The 26,247-nt window shown below is 40.0% G+C and overlaps 1 protein-coding gene across 1 annotated transcript in view; it reads left to right on the forward strand.

Moving 5' to 3' along the window:
- The window catches only part of SOX6 (SRY-box 6), a 208,377-nt gene that overhangs the window by 66,005 nt on the left and 116,125 nt on the right, over nucleotides 1–26,247 (forward strand). Inside the window, exons 5-6 of the mRNA XM_026041109.1 lie at nucleotides 11,370–11,542; nucleotides 14,690–14,758. Of these exons, the coding sequence (XP_025896894.1) occupies nucleotides 11,370–11,542; nucleotides 14,690–14,758 (242 nt within the window). The remainder of the gene's footprint in view (nucleotides 1–11,369; nucleotides 11,543–14,689; nucleotides 14,759–26,247) is intronic.

Consider the following 26,247-nt stretch of genomic DNA (forward strand, 5'->3'; position numbering starts at 1 on the left):
GGTGGAAGCAAGAGCTCAGAGAGGGGAAAAAAAAAAAAAAAAAAAAAAAAAAAGGCAAGGAAATATTTGATCGAAAGATAAAAGCAGCCACACAGGTTCAGACCAGGTAGACATTTGACTCCTACAGTAGCCAGAAATGGACACACAGGCAAGAGAAAGGCCGAGGGGAGCATATACAGTGTTTTGACATTAACATTATTCCAGTGTCTCACTATTTTCAGCTCAGTGGTTTTCTTAACCCTGATGTGTTTTCTTTTATTTAATACCACTGCACAGAATCTCTTTTTCCTCTTTTAGATACTTGTCTGATGTCCCCTTGAGCCTGCAAAAAAATTTTGTCTCCCCAACATCCTTCAGGAAGACAGTCCATGGCTCAATAACCTGCTGTGTGAATAACCCCCTCAGAAAAAAATACATTGAGAACCTTAGCTCTGTTCTTCAGATGACATATAAGTGATTTAGACACATCTATCTCATTTTTTAAGGTAGTGTGAGATGTCATCTGACTCAGCAGGAATTAGATGCATAATGTACTTTTAAAAACATGTCCAGAGATCTATCTGCAATAAAGAGAGATCTAAATCCCTTTAAAAACCTGGTTCAGAGACATCTAAGGCCTAAGAGAAGACTTTGGAAAATAACTGGGAACTTTTCAGATGCAGTCAGACTGAAATTTTGATGGATATTTGTAATTCACAGAGAGGAAATGACCATAAAATACATTGCTTAAGCGCAGAATTATTTTGCACTCACAATTAGCTTTAAACTTAGTTGACAGCATCTCAGCATTACAGTTACACTGATGTAAATTTTAAGACGACTGTGTTGGAAACATTACATCTAGTCGCAATAGTTATGTTGTTCCAGACGTAGCTTATTTTTAATAGGATACTTAAAAGAAAGATGCTCATCTTCCAAAAGTAATTTGGAGAAATCTCAATAGAAAACTCTTCTCCCTGTTTCTGCTGCTGCTTCATTTTTGTTTTTAGGTTTACTGTCTTGTTGTGAGGGAAGAGTAACCATGAAACCATGTTCGCTGTACCTACAACTTAGATTTTTATTGTCTTACGGAGAGAAGAGCAATTAGGGGTCCCTGATTTCCTAAAGAAACCCCAGTACTGTTTATAGTGCTTTGAATTTTGAGGCTGTTGTAATGGAATTAAAAACATCTTTATGTGTTTCCTGTATGTTCCAAAGCATTCAAGCCTTATTCCGATCTACCCTTAGACTGTGCCTAAAGTTCAGGGCTTTGGATATTGAATTACATTAAGTCTTTCAAATGAGTAGTATTTATATTTTCATTCTGAGTGATCCTGTCTGCATTGTAGAATGCAAATAACGCGATACCATTTTCTGCTCCGGGACTGTGAGCAATTTCATTAGCAGCGATCCCATAGTGAGGGTTTGTTAAATATTTTGGTTTGTGATCAGCTAGGTATACACATAAATTGAATTAAGAAAATCTCCAACTGTACTTTAGTTGCTTCTAAGCAGCGTCTGGCTAAGYGGCAGAGCCGTGCTTGCGGTTGGAGGATAATTATGCCCAAGTGCTGTGAGGCTTTGGGTGAAACTTTAGTCCCTAAGTGAAGGCCACCTCTCTTGTGCTCTGACTAATGTGATTTAGGAGTTTTTCCACAGTTAGGAAACTGGATGGATGATTTTGGAGCTCATTTCATAGGAGCACAGCAAGCTTGTCACAGAATTCCAATTTGATCTGGAATATACTCAGTTTCTTTTCTCCTCTTTAATGAATATTGAGGGAACAAGAAGCATGGTTTACTTGTTGGGGATTTGTTTCCCTTATCCTTGCAGCAAGATTATTGTTATTTCAAAAGTTTTGAATAATACATTTTAGTAACATAGATATGATCTGCTGGATTGGTTGTACAGCCGAGCAGATTCTTTGTAGCAGATGAGGAACACTTTTAACTTTGAAATGTTCCATTATGAATAAAATTTTAAATTACATTAAGATTCACAAGTCTGAAGCTTCCAATTCTGGCCACGTAAAGCCATTAGTAATGAACATATCCACAGACCCATTTCCAAGACCACTGAAATCAGTGTAAATCCTTCAGCTGACTTCTGTGGGCTTCTCATCAAGGACAGCACATTCTAAATGTACAAAATGTTGTTGCTGTTCCATACATATCAAAAGCTTTTGACTAAATTGTCTCCTCTCAGATGAAGTAGGAAGTTTCTTCTTTGCAGCTTCCATGATAGACAGGGTATGCTAATGTCCTTGTTTTGCAATAAACTTTGCTTCTTCATTACTTATCACCAGAGGCAATAAAAATCTTCAGAGGCAAATATAAGTTTTTCATTGATATACTTGTTTGTATTTGCAAGACATGAAAGATGAACATGTAATTAAGATCAAAATTAAAATTTATATTTAGAGTATATAAATCTTGCAGAACTAATACTCTTCATATTTATATTTAGACATTTCTGAGTGGAGTAGCTAATAACTACTAACTTACAAACTCATGGAAGTAACTTATTAAATAACATTAATAAAAGTAACTGCAAGATACTGTAAGTCAGGGAACATTTCAGAGGGGGGCATCCTTTTCTCTCTTGTGTATCTTGGACATTCTGGATGCAGCAGCAGGAAGGCAGATGGGTTATGATTTTGAGCATAGGAAAAAAGGTGAGACGACCAGCGTGTTTTCTGGAGAAGGATCCCCAGTGTTAGCTCTAAGGCAATGAAGTCTAATGAGTGACTCCTAAGGTGTAAATCTATTTAAGAAAAAGTACCTTTGCTACATGGAAGCTCTCCCCTTGCACTCTTAGTGGAAAAGATTCATTCTCATCCCCCTTCCTATGGATCTTCCATAAGATGCACACAGGTTCAGGTCCCATTTCAGGCACCTCCTGAAAATATGATTAGCATCTCAGGAAGACAAGGTGAGACGTGTTTTGTCACCAGCTTTGCACATGTCCAAGTGCAGGAGTACACATAAAAGCTGTATGGACTTTAACCAACACCTTTTTTATCATCATCTCATCTATGCAGCTATAGGTACTATGGTGTAAAGTATTCTTCACTATTTAGAGGGAAGAGTCATGTTATTTCTTCAAATACTGTGACAAAAAGCAGGGAAAAATGCTATTGATGCCTCTCTTTTTTCTCTAGCTTACTGAGTGAAATGGCAAATACGAGTATTGATATGAGCTGTACTCATCAACAGAAGCATTAAGCTAACTTCTTCTGAACTCGGCTTCCTCTCAGTCACTTTTACATGTTCACCTGAGCCATTTGCTTTCCAGAATATGATCAGTAGGACAGATAGTTGGTACAGCCCTGTGACTGAGGATACGTGTTTTATTTGGAGAGCTCTTCTTTCGAAACAAGCATCTCTTTGCGCTTGTACTGTACCAGGACGAGAGACTAGTTTAAAAAGAATGAAAAATTGTATAGATCACTTGGAATTGTATCATGTTTACATAATAAAAAAAATAAGATTCATTTTGAAGGGTACTGTGGTACCCAGAAATCACTTGTTAAAGTTAAAATTGAATATTGCAACAAAATGATTTTTATCCAGCTGTAGCTGTTGTGAAAGAACAATCAAAGAAATGGAGCAATTTCAAAATCAGTCCCGAATTCTCCATTTACATTTTTTTTCTTCAGCAGACTCCTAATCTTTGCATGGTGGTTGCTAAGGATCTTCCTTATTCCAGACTGTCATCAGTCATGACTCTCAATATTGTAATTCCAAAAAAGACACTACCTATGATTATATATAAACAAAACAAAATATCTTCCTTGCAAATCTAAAAGAGGAAGGTACAAAAATGATTCTCAGTTATCCATTTTACTGCTATTATACATACATTCAAATGGCTTGGCATTCCCCAGTAAGATCATCCATCCCTTTGCATTAAGGCACAGGTGCAAATATCCAGCTAGAACTAAAATAGTTTTCTTCTTTTGTAGAAATGAAGGATAGGGGGTTCCCTTTGTTTCCAGATACCTAAAAGGTTACTTAACTGTGTTAAGATACAGTGCTACCGTGCAGAGTGCTGTGGAACTCTCTGCAGTAATTACAGGGGGCAGAAGAGCAGAATATATTAGAAGGAGTAATTTGGAAAGGAAAATAATGTCTAAGGCACAACGCTCTTGTGTCGATATCCTTCTTAAACTACTTGATAAAACTACTCATTCTTTCTTTTCTCTTTACAGCATCTTTTAGCATTTGTGTCACTGTACAGATCACTTGCAGCCCGAGTAGAGCAGGAACTTTACTAGATCTCTTAAAATTCTTCTGTGTCCCTTGGAGCTGGGTTGGAGGAGGGCAGTCTGCAGCACTAGCTAACACAATAGTCTTTCTTGCAGTCAGTCCTATTTTAAATCCACTCAACTGTGGATTTACCATGTCCCCCCAATGGGACAATGTATCATTGTGCTATCCATGAATAGGGCAGCAGCTACTTCTGCAACCCCATCTTGTACCTAGCTGAGATGACTTTCTCTGGCAGTTTTGGAGCTCTTTGGTAGTAATTTTTTAATATTCTATGTTGACCTGGTCACTGCAGTGTTTTCTCTTGACTGCATTGGTTTAGCCAAATAGAGCTCTTGTGTGAAACAATCAAGCAGGAAAACTTGTCAATATGAGATAGTCCTCAGGAAACTCTTGGGAATTGCAAAGAAACAATGTCAGAATAGAAGGCCAGCGAGTACCTGGGATCCAAAGCAGCACCAAAAGCTGGAGAAATGCGGTCACGGGGCGAGGCCGTTGGTTGTGTGCAGAGCCAAGCTGTGGCACCAGCTTTGCTGAGGCACCCTCGAGCAGGCACTGCCTTGCCATCAGCCAGTGCCACATCTTCAGGAAAAATAGCCAGCTGCATTCCTCTATACATTTCTGTGGGTTACTTGTTCTTAATGCAGAATAAACCAATCTGTAATTTGTTTATTAAGTGATCTGAAGAAGGCCTAGGTACTTCATGTCCTTTGGAGAAGAAGGGAAAAAGAGCCAACACAGCAGATGGTCCAATAGGGCGCAGTGGAGTGGGAGCCCTCAAGCTGCAGTGATGAGGAGGAGACTTGCGAGGGTGCTAGGCCCAGGGGCCCATGTCCCTGTCTCATCTGTAGCCACCTCTATGTCCGGGACAGGCCGGAGGCCACCGGCCCCTGTGCGTAGCCGCTTCCTGGGGCAGTAGGGAGCAGGGGGAAGCAGGTACCTGTGATCCCACCCATGTGAGAGCGGGTCCAAGAGCCCCAGAGCCCAAGAGAGGCTGTGGTGACAGTGCTGGGCCTGCCCGCTGCCTTTCCTACCCCCACGTGCACTGCTAGGGAGAATGAAGGGTGAAAGGACTTGCTGAAATCCCATTATCCTCACCCTGCAATTCTACTGCTAGTTGAGAAAAGATGGTCTGACCCGTGGTGAGTTGTGGATTATATAGAAACTTCCCTGTTCGGCAGATCACGCTGTTTTCTGATTACTGATATGTAAGAAAAGGCTTAAGCAGCTGAGCTTTAATGTATTGGAAACTTGGCAGAATCCTGCAGATCACTACTCAATCATTTTCACCCTTGTCATAAGCCATTCTTTGGCTTTCTGAATGTGGCAAAAAGATTTTGTTTTACAAAATATTTTCAGTAGTCACTAATTTCCATTCTTGTCTGTGTACATGGGATATTATTTTTTCCCACTGAAAACTTAAAAGAGGGAAGTGCTTTGAGGGGGGGGGGGGAAGCCCTCACCTTCGCAGAGAAGCTGCGCTGTGCTCTGCATGCTGGGCATGTTCGCGGGCAGCCTCCTGCACCGGGATGCTGCCGAGCACAATGGCACCATTTAGAAAACTTTTTATTGACTACGGACCGGACAGTAGCATATGGGAACATCAACAATTGCTAACTGATCGTGAAATAAAGAAATTCCAGTATTCTAGTGTTATAAAAAGAAGGGGGGAAAAGAGTCATTCAGAACTCAGTCATATTGGTTCAGCTGTTGTAACCAAAGACTGATAAGATAATAGAGGCCTTTGTGGTTGTTTTCTACTGAGATGCTTTATCTTTATGATGCACTTGGGGCCCTTTAGAGTGGAAAGCTTTTTAAACTGCTGTTGGAGTTAGAGCTCAAATTAGATGCTATTGCACTGGGAAGGGAGCTCCTTAGTCAGGCAGCCCTCACAAAGTGACTTTTATCTCCCAAAGCCTTCCATTAGATTGTTACTTTCTTCTGTTTTCCCTGTTTATTTTTGTTGACTTTTGCTGCCCTATTTTGTGGCATTTAAAAGGTGACCCAATCAGAAAAGGGTAAATGCTAAATGCTGGACTGAGCCTGTGAAGTAGAGACATCACAGCCCATCTGATGTGCGCCGTGGCCGCCGTGTTAGACAGAGTGCTTTAACCAGGTTATCTCCGGAGATCAAATGCACTTTCTTTCATGTCTAGCATTGTGTTTGTGCTTTCCGCCCAAACAATGGCCATCAAGAAATAATTAAAAAAAAAATGACAGGAATTGATGCATAAAGGCTTCTTTTGTTTTTGATGCTGGAATTTCTTAGGTTGATTCAAAATTAGTTTTGATTGTTGGTTGAGTTGCTGCCATCAACGATACTTTGGAACTGCAGTTATGTGATTTATAGCCCTTCCTAGCTTCTGGCAAAGTCCACTCTTTCTTCTTGCATTTCTGTCTCTTGATTTCCTAAAATCCACACYGCCTGTTTGTTCTAAAACACACCAAGAGCCACCGTTTGTGCTGTGCTCATTTGTTTTTCCTGTGTAGCTGTACAGGACAGAAGTCAGATACTGCAGTTCAAATGCAGTATGCAAGCAAGGATGATGGTTTTACTGCTTTATGCTAATTGCAGAATTGAAGAAGACTTTGCAGCTGTGTAGAGACTCATGCAAAGATCTCCAAGCACTTCAGAATCATTAGCTAACTAGCCATAAAAACCTCTGGTTGGGAGTATTTTTCTTTGCCTACCCATGGGGAAACTAAGGCGAGCACATTCAGCACTGTAGTGTCACAGCCAAGACTCCCACTTCAGGAAGCTTCAGGCCTTTCACATTTATTGGTGACACTATTATTTTGCCTGCTATTAACTTGATAGGCTATGTGATTTTAGCTTGCTTTCTTTTGCTGAGTGTCAAAGAGATCGGTTTAAATTATACTGGGCTCAGAAATCTGTTGTTTGTTATTCCTGCTTATTTTTTCTGTTACCAGAAGTTATTACTCTGTTTCAGTATCATGACAACTTGCCACAAGGGCAGTTCCAAATTCAACATTGAATAGCCTCTTAGGTTGACACGCAGATGTATCTGTATATGGACGGAATATACATTAAGAGGTAATAGAAGGAACCGAGATAATGGAAGTGTTGTAAGATGGTAAAGCAGAGATTTATTTAGGAAGTATAGCTATATTCTGTATCTGCAGTAACAAGGTACTAGGTTTTAAATCTTTTTTGAAATGCTTAAATCTAAGCAGATAAATGCAGGATTTTTCTGATTTTTTTAAAATGCCTTTTACTGCAGGAAATATGATGATCCTATTACTTTGAGTACCAGAAATCAGTTGGTATTTTAATTGTGTGATGTTTCAAAAGACAGGGTTTTGCCATAAACAGAGGTCTGTCTAAATGTTATCTTAGTTCCAGGCAGAGTTTAGTTCATCTCCTCTCTCTTTTTGAGTAGATTTATAGCTATGTTTTATTTTCTCACTCACGGTTAGATTGACCTGTGACCAGGCTTTCTCAATAGTTCTCTTTGATGCATTGGTTCTCTTCAGCTTGACCATTTTACCTTGCTCAAATCAAGAGAAAAAGCAGAAAAAATAAAATGTTTGTACTGTTAAGATTGTTTTTCAGTTTATGATTATTAGTGCAGAGGCAAAAATATATATCCTGAGGACTATCACAAATAACAACCTTTCCCCTCCCTGAGCTTTTGATGAAAATAATTGTTCCATTTTTATTTTTTAAAAGTCCTTAAACATTATTGACTTCCCATCAACACTCAAAAATTTAAATACTGCTGGTAAAGGGAGTCAATGGATCAAATTGAGAATATCTGAAGTCACTGAAATAAAGGCCCCTAAGAAAAATGTGTCAATTTTAAAGGTCTTTCCTAACTGAAGACCATTTTGTGATAGAGCCAAAGGTTAATAAAATCAGTAGTGAATGTAGCAATTTTACAGATAAGCTATTCACAACAAGTGTAGTTACTTGAATAAAAAGCTAATTCAGTTCTAAAATGCCACATGCAGTAGCAGTGAATAGCTGCTTTTAGGTGCTTTCTGGAGGAGGATAAAATACAGAATCACAGCACTCTTCTTTTCCAGCATCCCTGGCTGCCTGTAAATTGCTGTGAATGGGACTGTAGGCTGACAGGCTCTATTAAGACAAACTGCCTTTCTCATCGGAGAGATAAAATAAATCAGGTGTTTAGTCAAATTAAAATACTTCAGATGGAGCAGGCCCTGGGGAGCACTGATCCACCTGACAAATCTGAGAGAAACTCAAGACAGATGTGTTTTGGGGATAAGGAAGACCCCATGGAAAAAAATGCACTGCTGTCTTTGGAGTAAGAGAATAGGATTAGAACAGAGAAAGAGAGCTGTGATATATAATATTTTATGGAAGCTGGCATATTTACTGTAAATTTTTTACTAAGCTTTTTGTTTTATCTGTTTTTATGGCAAATGCTTTTTACAGATAGCTATATTTCTGTTTCATTTATATATATCTTTTAGTCAGCAGAAGAGTTTATTTACTGGCAATGATTTCAGGAGTCTCACTGCTTGCTGCAGTACGCGGATGCAAAGCAGATGATGATGGCACACAGCTCCTGATGACCTCCCTTGGCCCAGCCACATGGGCTCAATCTGGTCTGCGTTCCGAGCAAGTTGTCTTTTATTGGCATTTAAACTGTAAAATAATGGTTGGGATTTTCCACTCTAAAATTAAATTAAACCTCCCCAAATACTGTTTAGGCTTTTTGGTGTCTTGAGCACTGTTCATTTAGGTGACTTGCAGCTTCATGGAGGTCTCATTATATTCCAGGAGCACAGTGTACATTTTGTGGTCATCACTTCTAATCCTGTTGTTGGGTTGCATGGCATACAGCAAATTAAAGAGGAGAGCATGGTAAATGGGATGATTTGTTTCAGCATTTTAGATGTGCCTCTCTTGAAGAGTTGGGGAGAACAAACTCAATTACTATAAGTTCCGGAATACTAGCGGTTACATGTGCCTGCTAACATATAAAATTAAAAAAAAAAGGAAATGACCTTATGCATTTGCTGCAACTCTGTTGAACAGTTTTAACTAATAAAATAATCAACTTTTGCAGGCTTAGGAGGCATCCTTTATGACAGCTTTCTGTCCATGTACAGAATAATACAAAAACAGAGCAGGAGATTGATATCTGCTTTGGGTGTATAAAATATTTTATGACTCTTAGATCTGCGGCTGCATCCCCGCTCCAAAGCAGCTTGACAGATGTGAAAGTCTCCAGCTCTGGTTTCCCAGGTGGCAGTGAATGGCAATAAGTATCATCTGAGGCAGCAGGTTGCTGCACACTGACTCCCCAAAACGAGGAATAATTGATGTTTCCTAGGTACAGTGAGTGAGTTAGTAGGTTTTTCTTTGCTACTACAATCTTTTATCTATGAAAATAAATTTTAATATCCAATAACGTACTTAAAAGCACTAAAAGAACCCTTGATCCATGAGGAATTTTCTGACCATTTCTCAAATTTCCACTAAGACTTGAGAAGTTAGACCTATTTCTTGGTTAAGCAGAAGCCTGTGTCATGTGTATACTGAGTTAAGATTTTTCACTGCAGGGTACTCAACATTGGTTTGTGCAAACTGTTTTAGAAGTACAGTAGAGTCTAAGAAATTAAATATTTTTATTACTTGAATTATGTTGTAAAACACAATTACGAACTGTTCCAAAGAATGGCTACATCTTGTTTAGAGTGGCTGACTTAAGCTGTGCAGTTTCTCTTCCCATAGAAATAAATGTGGACATTGAGGTTTTCCTATATGCCACTTTGCAAGTGAATGTGTTTGAGAACAGCACTGCTCCCTCACAGCGCCCTTTAAGGAGCAGAGCTCCTGAGTTTGTGACCTGCCTGGCAGGACACTGTTTGGCTTTCCCTCTCTTTATGAAAACTGTCGATCTCTTTCTTCTCTTCCCTAGAAGATATCCATCTTACCCCTGGGAAGAAGGTGGAGTCATAGTTTTGGTGACAGTTTCTCCATTCCCTCCCAGGTCCTGTTCCTCACACATTTTCTTCCTCTTCAAAAAGTCCCGTGACTTCTTTATCACAGTCCTCTAGTGTGAATGGAGGGAAGGAAAGACGCTAATACCCTCTGTGTTCTCGTCTCACTTCTCGTATCATTGGGGCAGAATAACAGGCTTGACTAGGTCTTAATTGGTTTGGCTTCCTCTCGAGCTCTCAGCTCTTCTGTACAGGATGCAATTGGTTCATTTATCCCATGGCCAACTGTAAAGCTCTTTCAGGTGCTCTTCTCATGTCCCTGAACTGCTGCCTATGAACTTGCCTAATGATACTGCCTGTTACAGCACTGCGAGTCTGCGACGCTCACGGGATTGGTACCGGAGCTGACACTGCTGCTTGCCACAGATCAGCATGTCCGCACGGAAGACAGAATGTTTTGGGATGGGTTTGCAAAAGAACCCTGTGCTCTTTCCTTAGGAGACCCATGCAATTTACCCATAAACAGACTGCTAAGCATCATTAGTGCAAAGAATAAATGTACCGTAGTTTCAGATTAATTAAGTACTCTCTATGGAGTAAACTTTGAAAGTTAAATGAAAATTTTTAAGCCATTTTCTCAGGTTGGCAATTTCTCTTAGGGACAAGTATAGCTCATTTTTAATACATATTCCATAACCAAAGATTACATTACTCAAATGACCCTCCATGTACACGAGCATTTTAGAGAAATGATCGATAAACTATTAAACCTCTTTTTTCACTGAACAGCATCTTTTTTATATCCATTTCAACATTTTTGCATATTAAAAACCCCACAATATATAAAATGAAAGAAAACAGTGTTTGATAAACTGTAAACAGTAATACAGAATGTATTAATCASACTGGGCAGATTTAGATGGAAAGATACAGGGATTTGTACACAGTGCATCATTAATTACTCCTGTCAGAAGAAAGAAATGCTCTATTTCAGTCTCTCCTCGGCTGCAAGTTTTTTTTCAGACCGCTGCTTAGAGCACAGGCAAAGCTATGTGCTAAAATGTTTGGGGATTTGCTAGAAAAACGTATATTCAAGCTGCCACTTGAAATAAGCATTCATGTTTTTTGTGAATGTTAGGGAACTGTTGTCTACCTGTTATTTACAGTACATCTCTCCTGCACTTCTAGGTACCCCGGAAAGCCTGGCAGAGAAAGAGCGACAGCTCTCTACCATGATCACCCAGCTGATCAGCTTAAGGGAGCAGCTCCTGGCTGCCCACGACGAGCAGAAAAAGCTGGCAGCTTCACAAATTGAAAAACAACGGCAGCAAATGGACCTTGCTCGCCAACAGCAAGAGCAGGTGAGGCTCCCGGCTAGCAACCTGTGAGAGCGTTTCGTGCAGGATGCCTGTCAGAAAGGTTGTTCTGCTTTGTGCTTCCTTTCATCTCTTTTTTTGTTAAGGAGAGCTTAAATATCTTCAGAAATTGCTCTTTTTACCGTAAAGAGAAAAATATTATAGGACCCTGGGAGAAAAGTGGGTGTAGAAATTAAAATAATTTCTTTCCTACGGTGATTTCATTTGATAGATTTTGCAGTTCCTGCTGCTTGCACTGAGCTGCAATTTCAAGAGTTACCAGTAAAACAGAGTGTAAGCGTTATTTAACTTTTCCTCTTTGTGTCAAGAAAATAACTGAGTAGAAAACCATAAACAACTCCAGAACCTTCAAATATCTTAACCAACCCCCCTCAAAAAAAAAAAAAAAAAAAAAAAAAAAAAAAAAAAAACCCACAAGCAACCAACCTCATTTTAAAAGACCAATTGACCGAATAGCTGTTCTCTTTGTACAAAAGTGTGACAGCAGTGATCCCATGCACTAGTCCCTTAGGCATTAGATTAGACAGATCTAAATTAATGTGTGGTTTTTAGGAATCTGACATTATTACTAGAATTATCTTTTCAGTTAAATGTATTTTATAGGATATATACAGCAATATATGCTCTGTTGATTTTAATGAGTTGTGACGTCTGGTATTTTATGCGCTTAAGTATTTGCCCACATGTAGGAATATGGACTCATCCCCTAATGGAAAATAACATAAAGGAACACTGTAAAAAATCAGAAGTTAGAATGTCATTTAGCCATCCAGAGATGACACAGTAATTAACTATTGACACTTGTGAATAAGCTAGCACAAATTAATCTTGACACATTTGCAGACGAGTGATATCTTACAGTGAACACTTTGTAATTATATTTCAAAATGAAAATTAAATGACACTTAAAACTAGGTTGTCATGCTCAATGAAGCGAGCATGTAGCTCAACCGATAGGCAAATAAAATTCAGAATTTGAACCACATGGTGCTTGTGTACCCTACTTTACTGTGTCAAGCCTATACATCTAGACTATGCTATGGTAATTGCATCGCAGTGCATTGCATACATTTTCTAACAGAGTATTGCTCAGTCTAAGAGCAACCACTGACAGTAGATGTCGGGTGGTGCATTTCTGGTTTTCATCAGGAAATGAATGTTCAAATGGCATTATGTTGTGCAAATGGTGAGCAAGGCGAGCTGACCAGYAATCCAAACTTGAGCACATGGGAGCCTTCACTCAGCACTGCCTTGGCTCCGCTTTACTCTGCAAAGCAGCAGCCAGGTCACCAGCAACTGCAAACAACACTCAAATTAGGACGCTGCCTAACGCTGAAAAGACATGCCACTGTCAGAACGACTGAGCGTGATAGAGTTCCACTTGGTATCCAGCTACAACATGTAATTACAAGTAATTCCTTTCTGAACTGAATATCACAATTATTTTTCAAATGCCTTCTCTGAGATAAAAGCAGCAGGGACAGAGTGGACAGAAACCTGCCAGGACTTATCTTCAGTGACAGGCACTCCAGTCCTAAGGTGGAATAGTGCATTCAGCATGTTACTAATTAAAACTGCTGCTCAGGCACTCGTACAGGTGTTTCTGTAGCAGACTTAGCACTATAGCTGCTTTTCCAAGCACAGGCGCTGCTGCTAACCGCAGTGATTGAGGAAATAACAAACTCGATCTCTGTCACAGGTACTAGCTGCAGTGTGTCCCTACTGACTCCTTATGAGGTGCTTTATCAAAGCGGCCTGCACTCAGGATTGTTTATTTCCAAGTGAACCTGGCTACATTTCCTGTAATTTCCTTATCTAAGAAATGTATTACTTAGCTTTCCGAAAATTAAAATATATGCGTTTAATATATTATTAAGCCATATATGTCATCAGAGACAAAGTGGGCAAGCATGCTAGGAAGAGGAAAGGGGAGGCGACAAGGAGGGTTATTGCCAGGGCTGAAACGATGGACTCAAGTGACCGGATTACCTTTGTCACCAACTTCATGCTGCTTTATGTGGTTTCTCTGCCCTCAATAAATATTTATAGGAGGGGAAATTATACTTAAGAAATGAAGATAGCAAAACTGCTGAGCTGGGGGTTCTAGGAAACACAAATCCAAGCCTTGTTTCAGCCTGCCGGGCCGGGTCCGTCACATGCAGGGCTCCAGCTGCTCTGGCTCCCCAGCAGCTCCGACCCCTCTGCCGCTGGCACCGCTGCAGCCCCTTCCCCTCCGCTCCCAGAGCTGCCTCTGCAGGCCAGGCAGGAAGGGAGGAGCGAGGCGGAAGCTTCTCCCTGCTTAGTCCCCCTGTCCTTCCTATCCTGCACCTTTGCATCCTTCCACCACAGGCAGAGAGTGGATACATTAAACCTTGACCTTCCCAGATCCCTTACTGAATCGGCAAAAGGAGAGTAAGAATGGCTGTCTACTTGGCAGGGTTGCATTGAGGATGAGCTACCGAGCATCAAGTACTGCTGTCCTTGACACAGAATAAGACCCCGCCACCTTGAGCACAGCCAAGGAAGATTTTGAGGCTTGCAGGAGAAGCAATGTGCTGCTCCTTGGGGATGAAGTTAGGGAAGCTTGCCCTAAATGCTTGTGCTGAATAGTGAAACATCTGTAAATACCAGCTAAGGCTCCACATTGGCAAAGCAGGAAAATGTGTATTTAACCCTATCACCTGAATAATCCCATTGCCATTCAGCAAAGCACTTAATGTTAAGCATGTGTTTCGTTCCCGTTGTAGCTAACAGTAATGCATCGTAGCCAAAGTTCACCACAGGCTTAAATGCTCTGTTGAATAGTGATGAGATTATTCACATGCACACAGCAAGACCCTATGTTTCTGTGCTTTGCTGAGTTGAGGCCTATGTGCTTAAAATATGTATTTTTTACTAGACAGCTAGATTGGCATATTGCATTTGTTTACATCCTGTTGGCATCATTGTTTTGGTTTGTTGAGGTGTGTTTACGTGAGATGTACAGGTACCTTTGCAGTAGTCTTTTTTTTAAAAAAAAAAAAGATGCTCAGTAAACATATAATAAAGAGTAACTATTAAGAAGTTTCCACTCAATAATATTGAAGTTTCAATATTAGTATTTTAATTTAATGGAAATTTTATTTCTAATAGATTGCAAGACAACAGCAGCAACTTCTGCAACAGCAGCACAAAATCAATCTACTGCAGCAACAAATTCAGGTCAGTGTGTTTTATTGCTCTCTTCTGATTATAGTTAAATTCCATTTATGGAGGGGGAAGGATCTAAAATAAAGCAGCCACATGCTTTACTAATAAGCCTCAGTAAAGATGSTCTTTATGGAGGGTCTTTGTGCCTTTGAGAATTATTGTCAAACATCTTTTTGGTGGAAAGAGCTTTTATTTAATAAGCAAAGTCTTTTTCTGAAAGTTATGAATTATCTCTTAAGTCTTACCATTTAACTCCAAAATCTGCAATCAATTTGATTTATATTCTATGAAGTAAAAACAGAGTTTCAGTTATTGTTTATAGATTTCCTTATTCTACAAAAGCAAAATTGGCTTTAAAAGCAAAAGCTTATTATGGAAAATGCATGGAATGTTTTCAATTTAATTAAGGAAAGCAGACAGCTCTGGAAGAGGACAACAGGCACTGCAGCAGCAGCACTCTGCTGATGCTCGGTGACCTGCAGGTCTGTGTCTGCCACGGTCCCTTTCAGTAACTATCTCGTCCTGGGTTTGGGAGCGTTCTGGATGTGTTGTGATGTCTGAGCCACTGCTCAGAGCCTGCTTTAATTCTGTGCTCATAAATCGTTTCTCAAGTCCCTATGCAAGTGGGAGGTGATGTGTGGACCGGCATTGCTGGCAGGTGACTGGATGGCCTTTTCTGCTTCCCATTTTGCTTGAAAGCATTTCCACGGGCTTGTTCTTTAATTTAAATATTTCATTCTGCTCTGATAGTTCCTTGTGCTGCCAGTCATTTCTTATAAGTTTGGGGGATCAGTTTTTCCCTAATCTTATATGTCAAAAATGAAGCCTTTCCTTCCCTCATCCCAAACTCAATGTGCTCGTAAATACCTTTGCAAAGGTATTTTATAATGCAGTTTCACTTGGACTTTAACAGGCTTAAGTAACATTTATAAATGTGCTGATACCTTGGCTGAGAGATATGATTGAATTCAAAGCATCATTATTGTCTTTGCCTATTGGAAGATTGCAGTTGTGAAAAGAGGGCTGCGTATTCGTGTTAGGGGTATGTAAGGGACAGAAGRTCTGAAGCAGTAGGGAAAGTGAAAAAGGCATCACCTTCTCTAGGAGTTATTTGCAAATCTGACTTTCACAGGCAATGAATCATTTCACTGCACATAAAAAAAATCTTTACTTGGCATAAGAGCAAAGAAGGAAGTATATCTGAATCTGTTGAACAAAAAGAGTAATCTGCATGGGCAACATTTTTTTAATTTCCTAAAATGTCTTTAAAAATTATGACATAAAAAGAGGAACCATAACTAGGTCATTTTTGTATCTATTTGGAGAGTGTGATGAAGTTTTACTGAGAAGTATCCTGTTCTCTATTAACAAATGTAAAGACACTTCAAGTTTTAGTTTGTCTTTTTTTTTGAGGGTGTCTGCAAGTCATTTAAGTCTTAGTAATTTCTCCTCTCTATCCCCAACTGTTACCAAGAGCATCGTGAGCCAAGTGCTAATCAGAAAGACACAGGAGCCCTAGGATGGTGGAAATCACCAAAAATTTCAAGTGAGATAAATAAATTTTAAGATGGGAAAAAATTTTGGATCAGATTTTATAGCACCCCACATAGTATTTTTCAGGTTTGTATTATCATAGCATAACTTCAGAAACTTCCTTTTTACGATTGCTGGTCTTGATAAATTACAAGAGCCAAAAGACTATAGAAAGGCAAAAATGTGGAGTTCTTTGCTGTGCTTTTACTGTCCTTCCTATTGCAAGGGAAGATTTGGGCTTCAAAGAGATTTCTCTAAGGAGAAAGTGCACACACTGCTCTCAGCTCATACTACCTGAAACAAATGTTACCTGAATACCAGTTGCTGCCCTCCTTATGGCAATTAGAAATCCATCGATTTCCTGGAGAGTCACTGTAAAATCTTCTTTAATCTATTTCAGTTTGAGGTAACGGGAAGAAACAGCGACAGGAGCTTTACTGGTGTTCCCAGTCTCATCTCTTCTTTCATGGGAATAAACTCCCATGCTGACTGGCTTTCAGATTTTAAGGGTCAGTTCAAGCTCTGCTGGAGCAATAAAACAGTAAAAACCTCTCTCCCTCAAATGATTTTGCTGTAACTGGAACACATAGAGCAAAATGCCACAAGTTTTCTTTTGCATCCTTTCCTGTATGTGTATTGAAACAAGTGCTTAACTGGTGCAAATGACAGTTCTGTTCATGTGAGCTAAACTATTCCTTGGTGACCCTTCCCTAAATGCACTTGTTTTAAAATCTTTGCCAGCATAAGCTATTTTTACTTCATAGTTCCTTGGTAGCTCAGGATCCATACTTACATTTATACATATATTTATTTACATGGAACAAGTGCTGCTTGTGTGTGTTAGATGCCTCTAAGGAGTGTCTTGCAGCATGTTTTCTGTCCCAGCCTGGGGAGCAGACTGTTAATTGGCATCTCCTCATCCTTAGGAACCTCCTGGGCGCTCCTGTGAAGCACGAGGGCTCTCTAGTGCATGTTGGTCTTACAAGGAGCTTTCTGAGAAAGGCTTGTTAGGATGATGGAGGAGGCTCAGGCTCTTTCCTCAGGCTAAAGAGCAGCCTTCATAGCCRCTCGCTCATGAGCCACTCTTTGCCTGTTTGTGCTGACAAATTTGGTGGCAGGTCTGTTAGCCAGGACTTGCCTGTGGTAGCAGTTACTTGCTGGGTCTCTGTGGCAGTTCATAAGGGGGTTGTGGCTGTCAAATTGGATCTGAGCGCTGCAGGAACCTGCAGCTCCTGGCGGCCCTAGGTGAGATGCAGACCGCAGCAGTGCCCTGCGTCCCGGAGCAGAGCTCAGCACGGAGGGGCCTCAACTGGGATTCATCCCATCAGGAGCAGCTATCTACAGTAAGGACTCTGCAGCCCAATTAACTTCCCATATTGTTTTTATAGAGAAAGAGAGAAGCAGGGTGTAAATAGTTGTAGGATGCAATTCATCTTGTCCTAAATTAGGCACTTGAAATATGTCAGGGGAATTGTTGCCGAAAATGGCTGTTTCTCTCCATTAMCTCTAAAGGATGCGGATGCCTATAGTGTGGAGATCTGAAGTGAGATGAAGTGAATCACACACTCCGGAGTTTCACGGGGGAAACAATTTTCTAATAAAACTTTATATTCCAACTTTAGTTCTTGGGACTTGGTAAAGGTGCCCCAGTAGTGTCTGGTTTTACCCCRAGATGTGTTAATTGAGAAATTTACATTGTGGCTTTATACTTTTCTTTTTTATAATCATTTRAAACACCTTATTTCATTTAGTTTCTCTAAGATCTATTTATTGGAGCACTTTGCTCCAGACTTGTTGCATCTAAAACTTTGCTGCCAGTCTATCAGCAAACATAGCATGGGAAAGCAACATAGGTATTTGGAGAGTTTTGGTAYATTTTGATGATCATCACAGTGAAAGCAAGTCCCAGCTGCTTTTTCCATTTCCCAACACCTTAGTTCTTTATTCTGTACTATGGTAAATGCCATTGCAGAACCTTTCCCTTTCTCTTTGAATCAGATGTAATTTCCATTGTGTTATAAAATGTACTTTCTTTGCTCTCCAAAGTATTCTGCCCTAATTCCGCCACTAGAACGTATTCTTAAAAGATTCTTTGATTCTTTTTTTTTTTCTGATTTTAATGTACAAATTCATGTCACATAGGTTAATATCAATCTTCTTGTATTGTCTACTTTGTCAAAATGAATGAGCATAATTACTGTGAGATGTAAACAAACTAAGGAATAACAGCATAAAAATTACAACTATTTAAACTGTCCTTGAATACGAATTATTTGGACCAAACTTAAAATTTAAGAGGCTGAACCAATGAGTCTGTCTTGTTATCAGTGATTAACTACTGACAATTCAGCTACCTGGTGAGCTGAATAAGGGCCATCTCTTCATGTGAAGTACGCATCTAAAGATCAGGAATAATTACATTCCACATTAGCCTTTGTGGCCTCCCTGACCTGGTTAATTAATTTTTTGCTAGGATAATAATAGTAGAAATAGATTTAAAGATATGCTTCATCATTTAGTATGTAACTGACCTCCAATTTTAAGAGCTGAGCTTTTCATTTATTGCCTTTGGGAGACAGGTTAAACCTCGTAGCAGGGAGCTTGCTGAAAGCGCATAAGCTGCAGTCTAGTCACTGCCAGTCCAGCTCCCTGTCTTAGGGTGCTTCTTGTTGTAAAATTGTATTTAGCTTTGACAAGTGAAAAGCCATTGCAGTGCCACTGTTCTGGCACTGAGGAATACTCTCCCTTCACCACCTCCTCTTTTTTTTTTTTTTTTTTTTTTTTTTTTTTTTATTGATCACGAAACTGATCTCCTTCCAGCAAGCTCTGAACAGGACCAAATCAAGCCATTAAAAGCAATTTGATACATCTATTGGCAGGGTATTCACAGATCAGATACTCCCTTGAAAGAAAATGAGAGTTATAAACAAAGCTTAGAAGTCTAGGAATAGCCCCCAGCTTCAGCAAACCCTTAAAATATTTTGTAATTGTATCTTCAATCATGAATTAGCCAGGAAAATCAGACCTTTTTTGCTTTTCTATTTCACTGCTCTATGCTGTTTTTAATTGCCCACAGGCACACTGTTGTGATCTTCTTTGGAAGTTTAAAAACAGGATAAAAATGCAAATGTAATTATTTCTTTTATCTAATCTAATTAACTTTTAAAAGTAATGATAGATGCACTGTAGCCTGCATCAAACATTTTAATAATGATATTTCTAGATTAAAGAATAGGTAAAACTACTGTAGTAATTTTTAAACAGTCAAGATTATGGCAGAAAATGGAAGGTATTGTGGTGGCTTAATAAATTATAGCTGTAGCAAGAAGCTATAGCTGTAGCTTATTCAGTTATGGAAGAGGAAAGACATTCCCTGTAAATTCCAGGTTGCTCATAAATTGTCTCTGCACTGCCATTGGGTCTTTGGTTGCTTTGTTTTTACAATTCAGTATTAAAAAATGAGGAAGCCTAGCTTCTTCCTGCCCGCGGTGCGTGCAGAGGAGAGCGTTGGGAGAGCGCTGCGGTCGCACGGAGCCGGCCGCCCCGCGCGGCGCGGCCTTGCCCGGAGCGACAGCGCAGCCTCTCTCTGCCCCTCACCTGGTGAGCGGAAACAGAAACTTGCCCAGGGAAGGAAAGCCAAATCCGCTAAACAGCAAGGCAAAATGGCAAAATGGTTCATGTTTTATGATTACATAGTGGCTCAGGAATGAGTTCTAAAGTCTTTTTTTTATTATTATTGTTACACAAGCAAAAGCTGTATTGCTGGACAGCTTTTTGCACCAAAGCCATCTTATGGCTGGCTAGCTTGGAATTTGCTCCAGTAGCAGCATGGGAGAAGAAGCAGTGTGGGATCCTTGCCCTTTCCCAGGCGCCCAAGGAGCGGGTCCATGGCTGTTTCACAGGCCTTTTTGCAGCTATAGGCCTGAAGTGAAGCCTCTTGCAGCCACAGGCCCACGTCCTGCTGCGGGAAAGGCACAGGCAGACCCAGGCATTAACAGATACCACAGGTGTGTTCCCTGTCCCTYATTCAGCCTCTTCTTTACTGAAAATACCTTTTACTGACAGCATGGCAGTAGCCAGAGGAAGACTGCGCACTGGGCTAAAGGCTCTCATCCCTGCAGCGTTATTGCCTGAGGTTCAGTTCTTGCACCTCCATCCCACATTCATAAGGATCCTGTTATTTGCTCTGCCTCTGAGGCCCTCAGCCCTTGCGGATGAGGTGTGTCCTGGCAAGGCAGAAAATAGTTTCGGATTTGACTTGAACGTAATCCATATAACTCTATGCAGCCGGGGTGTATTTTTAATATGACCTTTTAAGAGTTAAAATAGCTGCCTTGCAGCTTTTAAAATTCACTATATACTTTTTTTTTTTTCTTTTAAATAGCTTTATTTTGCCTTCCCAAATCTAAACAAATTGTATTTAATGCAAAAATTAAGCCTTGTGTATCTCTTTCATATGACTTCTCTAATTATAGAGCAGTAAATGGTAGAATAGCATATGTTAGCAACATGAGCAGCAGTCTATGAAATAAGCTACAAGTTAATAAAATGATCTTGTGGTGGTGTTGGCCAAATGTTAGCACACATGTTTCGGAAAGTGATATTTCAACAGACTTGAAGAATAGGACTTTGGCACATGGGTGCCAAACATGATCTGATGTGTGGAAATTAGTTAAACCAAAGTAAATTTCATTGTTCCTCAGGCCAGTCTTGGTGCAGAGAATGATAGTAGCCATCTTCCTACTTTACATTCTCATGTCTCTTTTAAAACTGAAAGTGAAGGCGCAGGCACCCCTGCTCCCCAGTTCAAGTGCTGCTGCTGCTGCTGCCTTTGTGCTTGGAGTGCTGTGTTGCAACCTCGTGGATGGCTTAAAGGCTTCTTCTCAGCCCTGCCTCTGTTGACACCAGGAGCTGAAATGTCATTAGTGCTTTTTGAGGACAGTTTCCTTCTGCAGCCTTTGCTCACCTAAGGGCCTCAATCTGAAGCCTTGTTTATTTGGGGGCCGATGGTAGTGTACTTCTGATCAGCAGTGAAGAATCCAGTGACTACCTGCTGTCTACCTGCACTGCTGTCGGGGGGTCGCTCCCCTCCAACAGGAGCCAAGCTGCTGTGCTGTGCGGGAGCCTCTGTGTGAGCTCATCCTGACACCCTTGGGTGCCTCCCAGGGTTATGTCCCGCTGAACCCTTCTGCTGCTCATCTTCTGGGATCCCCTGCATGAGCCTGCACTCTCAAAGGTGCAGGACAAAATCAGGCTGTGTAATGGGAAGTATCTGCTGCCACACAGAAAAGCAGTTTCCTTCCCAGGAGGCTTATGCACAAACCAAACTGGTAACTGTGAGGAGCAGTTCAGCCAGCTGGCAGCTTTCCAACAGGGCCAATCCTGGGAAGTCTTGYTTGCTGGAGTAACATTTCTGTAGCCAGTATTTGATAACGTGTATCTCCAAGTGTTACTCACATAAGTGACTGGGGAACTCATAGGAAGCATGAAATAGGACTTAGAATACTCATGTTGGGATTTGGACATCAAAGATATAAGTGAGGCAGATTTGTAGGGGAGGCAATTTAAAAGTTTAGGGAGGTAATATGGAGATGCAGTGGGAAAAAATGGTCAACCTTTGGGGCACACTGCATTTTTTTTCAGGGCTCACATCAGCATTACATTGAAACATATCCCAGGACTGACACAGAAACTGCCTAAGGTATTCGCCTTTCATTTTTAATTAGTTACTTTTTCAGTGATGGTTCTTGTGATTGACAACCATGTGATGGCCAAGAGGGAAAAACAATCAGGATTTGCATTACTTTTTTTTTTTTTTTTTTTTTTCCTACTTGACACACTCATCAGAAGATAGTGAATAAAGAAAATAATTCATAACAGTTAGTATTGAAATGACTTGATTTATGGACATGTTCAGGTATACAGGCAAGATTGGAATGTGATGATATCAGAGGTCAAAATTTCTGTCTGCAGAAGCAGGTATTTGGAGGAAACTGATGAAGTGCAGTCCCACATAAAAAGGCCAAAAGCATTTAGAAAATAAATYGTAAAGTACTTTTTGAAATCTCACAGTAAAAAAATCTTAAATTTACCAGATGGTCTAAACTCTGACCTAAAGGATCAAAGTGGGTTTTTTTGTTGTTATAATTAACAGTGTATAAAAAGTCTGTTACAAGACATGATAAATTTGTTGTTCGATGCTTGAAGAAATTGTGGGAATGATCAAGAATACAAATGTATTGTTGAATCAATTTTGACATGAAAACATATTTTAAATATATTCAATGTCATGACAGCAAAGAAGTAAGCACATTGCTCACTGAATGAATTTGGAAATTATGGATTTCCATGGAGAAAGAAGTAGCATCTCCAAAAGAATAAATGAGCAAGCCAGATGCAGTTTAACTTTAGTAAACATTTGATGGGATATATAAAAGAAGTAGAACAAATGGGGAAAAAAATCATTGCTTACATTTTATGCAACCAGCTAACCAAGAAGATACTGGCAAAAAACACYAAAGCATAACACTCAAGGGAATCCAGAAACAGCCTTGGCCTGGAATTTACCTTTCTTATTTTAAAGTGACCATGAAAGAACAACTGGCTTATGACTGAATTTTGCACTGTATTTCCTTTGTCTGTTACCATAGTCCTCCCCAGCTAATGAGATAATGTGGCAGGCTTTGCTGTATGCAAGACTTTGACTTGTTTGAAAGAACTGGTCTTTTATATAAATCTTATATATATCATCTTTAGCAAGTCAGGCATTTGCGCAGCTTGGGTAAATTATGTCTATATTGCGAATCTCAGAAGTTACACAGTGTGCATTCCAGGCTTGAGAGATGGGAAATAAAAATTGATATACTGTGTGGCACATGATATAACACAGTGAAATATCTTTTAAATTCCAGAGGGATGCACTGACATCACCACACTTAATTCATATACAGTAACTCCCACAAAATGTTATTAATTTTAAATTGAAGTTTGTAATCATTCAATAAAAAGAAAATAAATGACGTAAACAGTATACAATGGTGCATTATGAATGCTGAATTCCTCTTATTCACCCACCCAAATGACAGTATGTTAGAAAAACATTGAAGTTGTAACACCAAATAGTAAAAGCAAAGAAATTCACAGTCAATGGTGAAGTGTGAAATCCATCTTGAGACACATCACCGCCCCACAGCATGTAAGTGTACCCCTTTAGCTAGGGAACTTTATTTTAAAGTAATATATTAGTCATTTTTATTCTGTGAACTAGAGATTAGCCAGGCGGAGGAACATGTAGTTGCTTTAAAATATAGATCAGGTGGACAAATGAGTAGTGTGAAGACTAATATACAACAGCCTTAAGTGGGTGTTTGCTACGTGTAACAAAATAAAACTGATGGTGCAATGTATTCCTAATAGCCTAAACAGAGACTGGGGTTTCTTATTTGACAAAGCAATTTATATAATATAAAAATAAATTAGAAATACAGAAGAAAATCCTCTTTCAGGCGAGGGTGTCTGATGCTTGCTTTTGCACATGAAGGAGTGATTTTTATTGAAGCTCTCTGCTATTGCTTTTCTGGCTTTGCTTGTTACACCTCACTGAATTTTATTGGTGATACGTTTTCAGGATACTCATCCCTATGAGTAGAGTGTGTGAGCACCTCACAAGCTTAAGCGCATTATCCTCACAAAACTCCTTTGAGTTGGCATAAAAAGCACGTTGACATTTGGGGGCATCTAAATTTAGATAGCTAATTTGGGTGATTGAATCGGGAGTTTTGGCTCCATATATAACGCAGTCCAGGTGCTCTGAATTACCCAGTGCTGATTAGACGAGGAATCTGGGCTCCTAATTTAGGCACCTAAGTGAAATCTTCTAAGTAACTTGTTCTAGATCTTGCAAGGAAACAGGGTGCTGTGGAAGTGGTGGAGCCCTGGCTCCCTCCTCATCCTTTCCTTAGGAGTTTTTGTGAGAGCTGCCCCCTGCTCAGAGGGAGCTGTTATCTGGAGGAACTCCACTCTCTCCCTATGTAGTTCCTCAACCCTCTTGTTGCCCCAGCAGCCACGGCAGTTTCAGTCTGAGACTTTCACCCTTCCTCTGCCTGAGGCAAAACCGGTTCCGGCTGGTTCCAGCCGGCTGGCGCTGCCCGTGGCCGGTTCCAGCCGGCTGGCGCTGCCCACAGCTGCCCGCTGCCCACTGGCTGACCGGGAGCTGAGGCGGGAAGAGGCGGTGCTCTCCCGAGGTGGCAGCAGCTCCCCAAATCCAGGAGTCTTCCTCACAGGTAATGGGCAAGCTCCTTGACTGTGAGGTATCCTTTGGACAGAGGCTTTTGGAGGAGAGGAAACAATTTTTTTTTTGCTTAGAGAATGCTTATGTTTCCTAGTAGGGCCTTGCATGTTTTGTAGGCCACTGAGACTTGAGGGGGCATCTGAGGGACTTGCTTGAGACATCTGTTAAATCRTGGTTTTTATTTAATCAAAATGGTTGCCTCAATGGACATCTTGCGTGCTGCATTTTAGGCCAGAGTATGTTTTTACAGCCAAGTTATAAACCTCTGAAAAAGGAGGCTTATAATGGAAAGGTTGACACAACATTAATTTTAGTGTTGTAAACGCAATGGTATAATTTTGGAAAAAAGCCTTTATAGCTCTGCTAAGATATTAATTGCAGGAAATTACAGCATATCCTATTAAAGTATTATGTCAGTGGCATACATAGCATATAACACCTTTGCATATTCTCCCTTGTTTTCATGGCAATGTTTTGCATTTTGGTCTTTAAAGAGTAGGTGGATAAAGTGGCTCAGAGTTTCTGAAGCCTCCATCGTGGCTACTTAARCTGTAACAGTGGAAAAAAGGTTGGATAACACTTGCTTGTGTCCTATTCAAAAAGCAGAGCTTCTGTTAACCAGGTAAATCCTGGGCATTTAGGAATGACCCCAAATCGGCAGAAGTTAAACTCTTTTACTTATCTAGTGACCCTTCGACCAGGGATTTGAATTTGGGCCCAGTCCTTACTCAGGCAAATTAGCTTTAGTCAGATTTTTCCATAATTACAACCACTTCTATGGCAAGCTTATTTTTAGTGACAGGACTTACTTTTGTGTATAGTTAGAGAATTGTTCCCTATTATTACTACTTCACAGAAGACCCAGTCAAAGAAATCAGTTATGCRCTGCATTGGCTCTAAGGTAGCAAGTGGCACTGCGGCCACTTTTAAGACTGCAAGGACATGGTACACTAGTGCCATGTTTCATTTATAGGAATTTGTTTTTAAAATATAATTATTTGTTAATGTCTTGTTTGTAATGTGTGGCTAATTATAGCATTTGGTACAGTCTAAGGCTGGATTTTTGTTTTATTGATGCTTGCTTTTTTTCAGCTGCAATGCATCGCTATCACGATGGTTTCCTTTGTGAGATCTTGTAAGAAAAGGCCACATCTATGTGTTTGTAAGGCACCTCATACAGAGGTCTTGATCCTGTCAAGTGTCTCTTTTTCTTTTTTTTTAAATTTAAACTATAGTCAAACCCATTTGCAATGATAAATATGAATTAGTAATAGCAGCATGCTCTTTTTACGTAAATAGGACTTGCAGTCTTGATCTCCTCTCTCCCTTTTCTCCTTGAAATGCAGTGGAGCAAAACCAATTGTGTGCAAAGAAATCATGACTAATTGTCTGGTGGGTTAATACCTAACAAGACAGGAGAAAAAAGCCTTCTCAAAAAAAAAGGATAGGCAAGTTCATTGGACTGTTGATGTTTCCTATTAATTGCAAGGCTTAACATATAACCATTGAGTAGATCTGGTTTTACTTATCAAATCCAGAACTGCTTTTTCTCTGCCTGCTGAGCAGAGAAAACTCCATGCTGTACCAGTTTCTTTTTACTTGGGGTTCCCAGTATCATCAGGATTAAAGCTGTCAGAACAGTCAGCCTTCTTTTTTTTTTTTTTTTTTTTTTTTTTTT

The sequence above is a fragment of the Nothoprocta perdicaria genome, unplaced genomic scaffold, assembly GCF_003342845.1.
Source record: "Nothoprocta perdicaria isolate Ctin4 unplaced genomic scaffold, notPer1 scaffold_28, whole genome shotgun sequence".
NCBI classification, from domain to species: domain Eukaryota; kingdom Metazoa; phylum Chordata; class Aves; order Tinamiformes; family Tinamidae; genus Nothoprocta; species Nothoprocta perdicaria.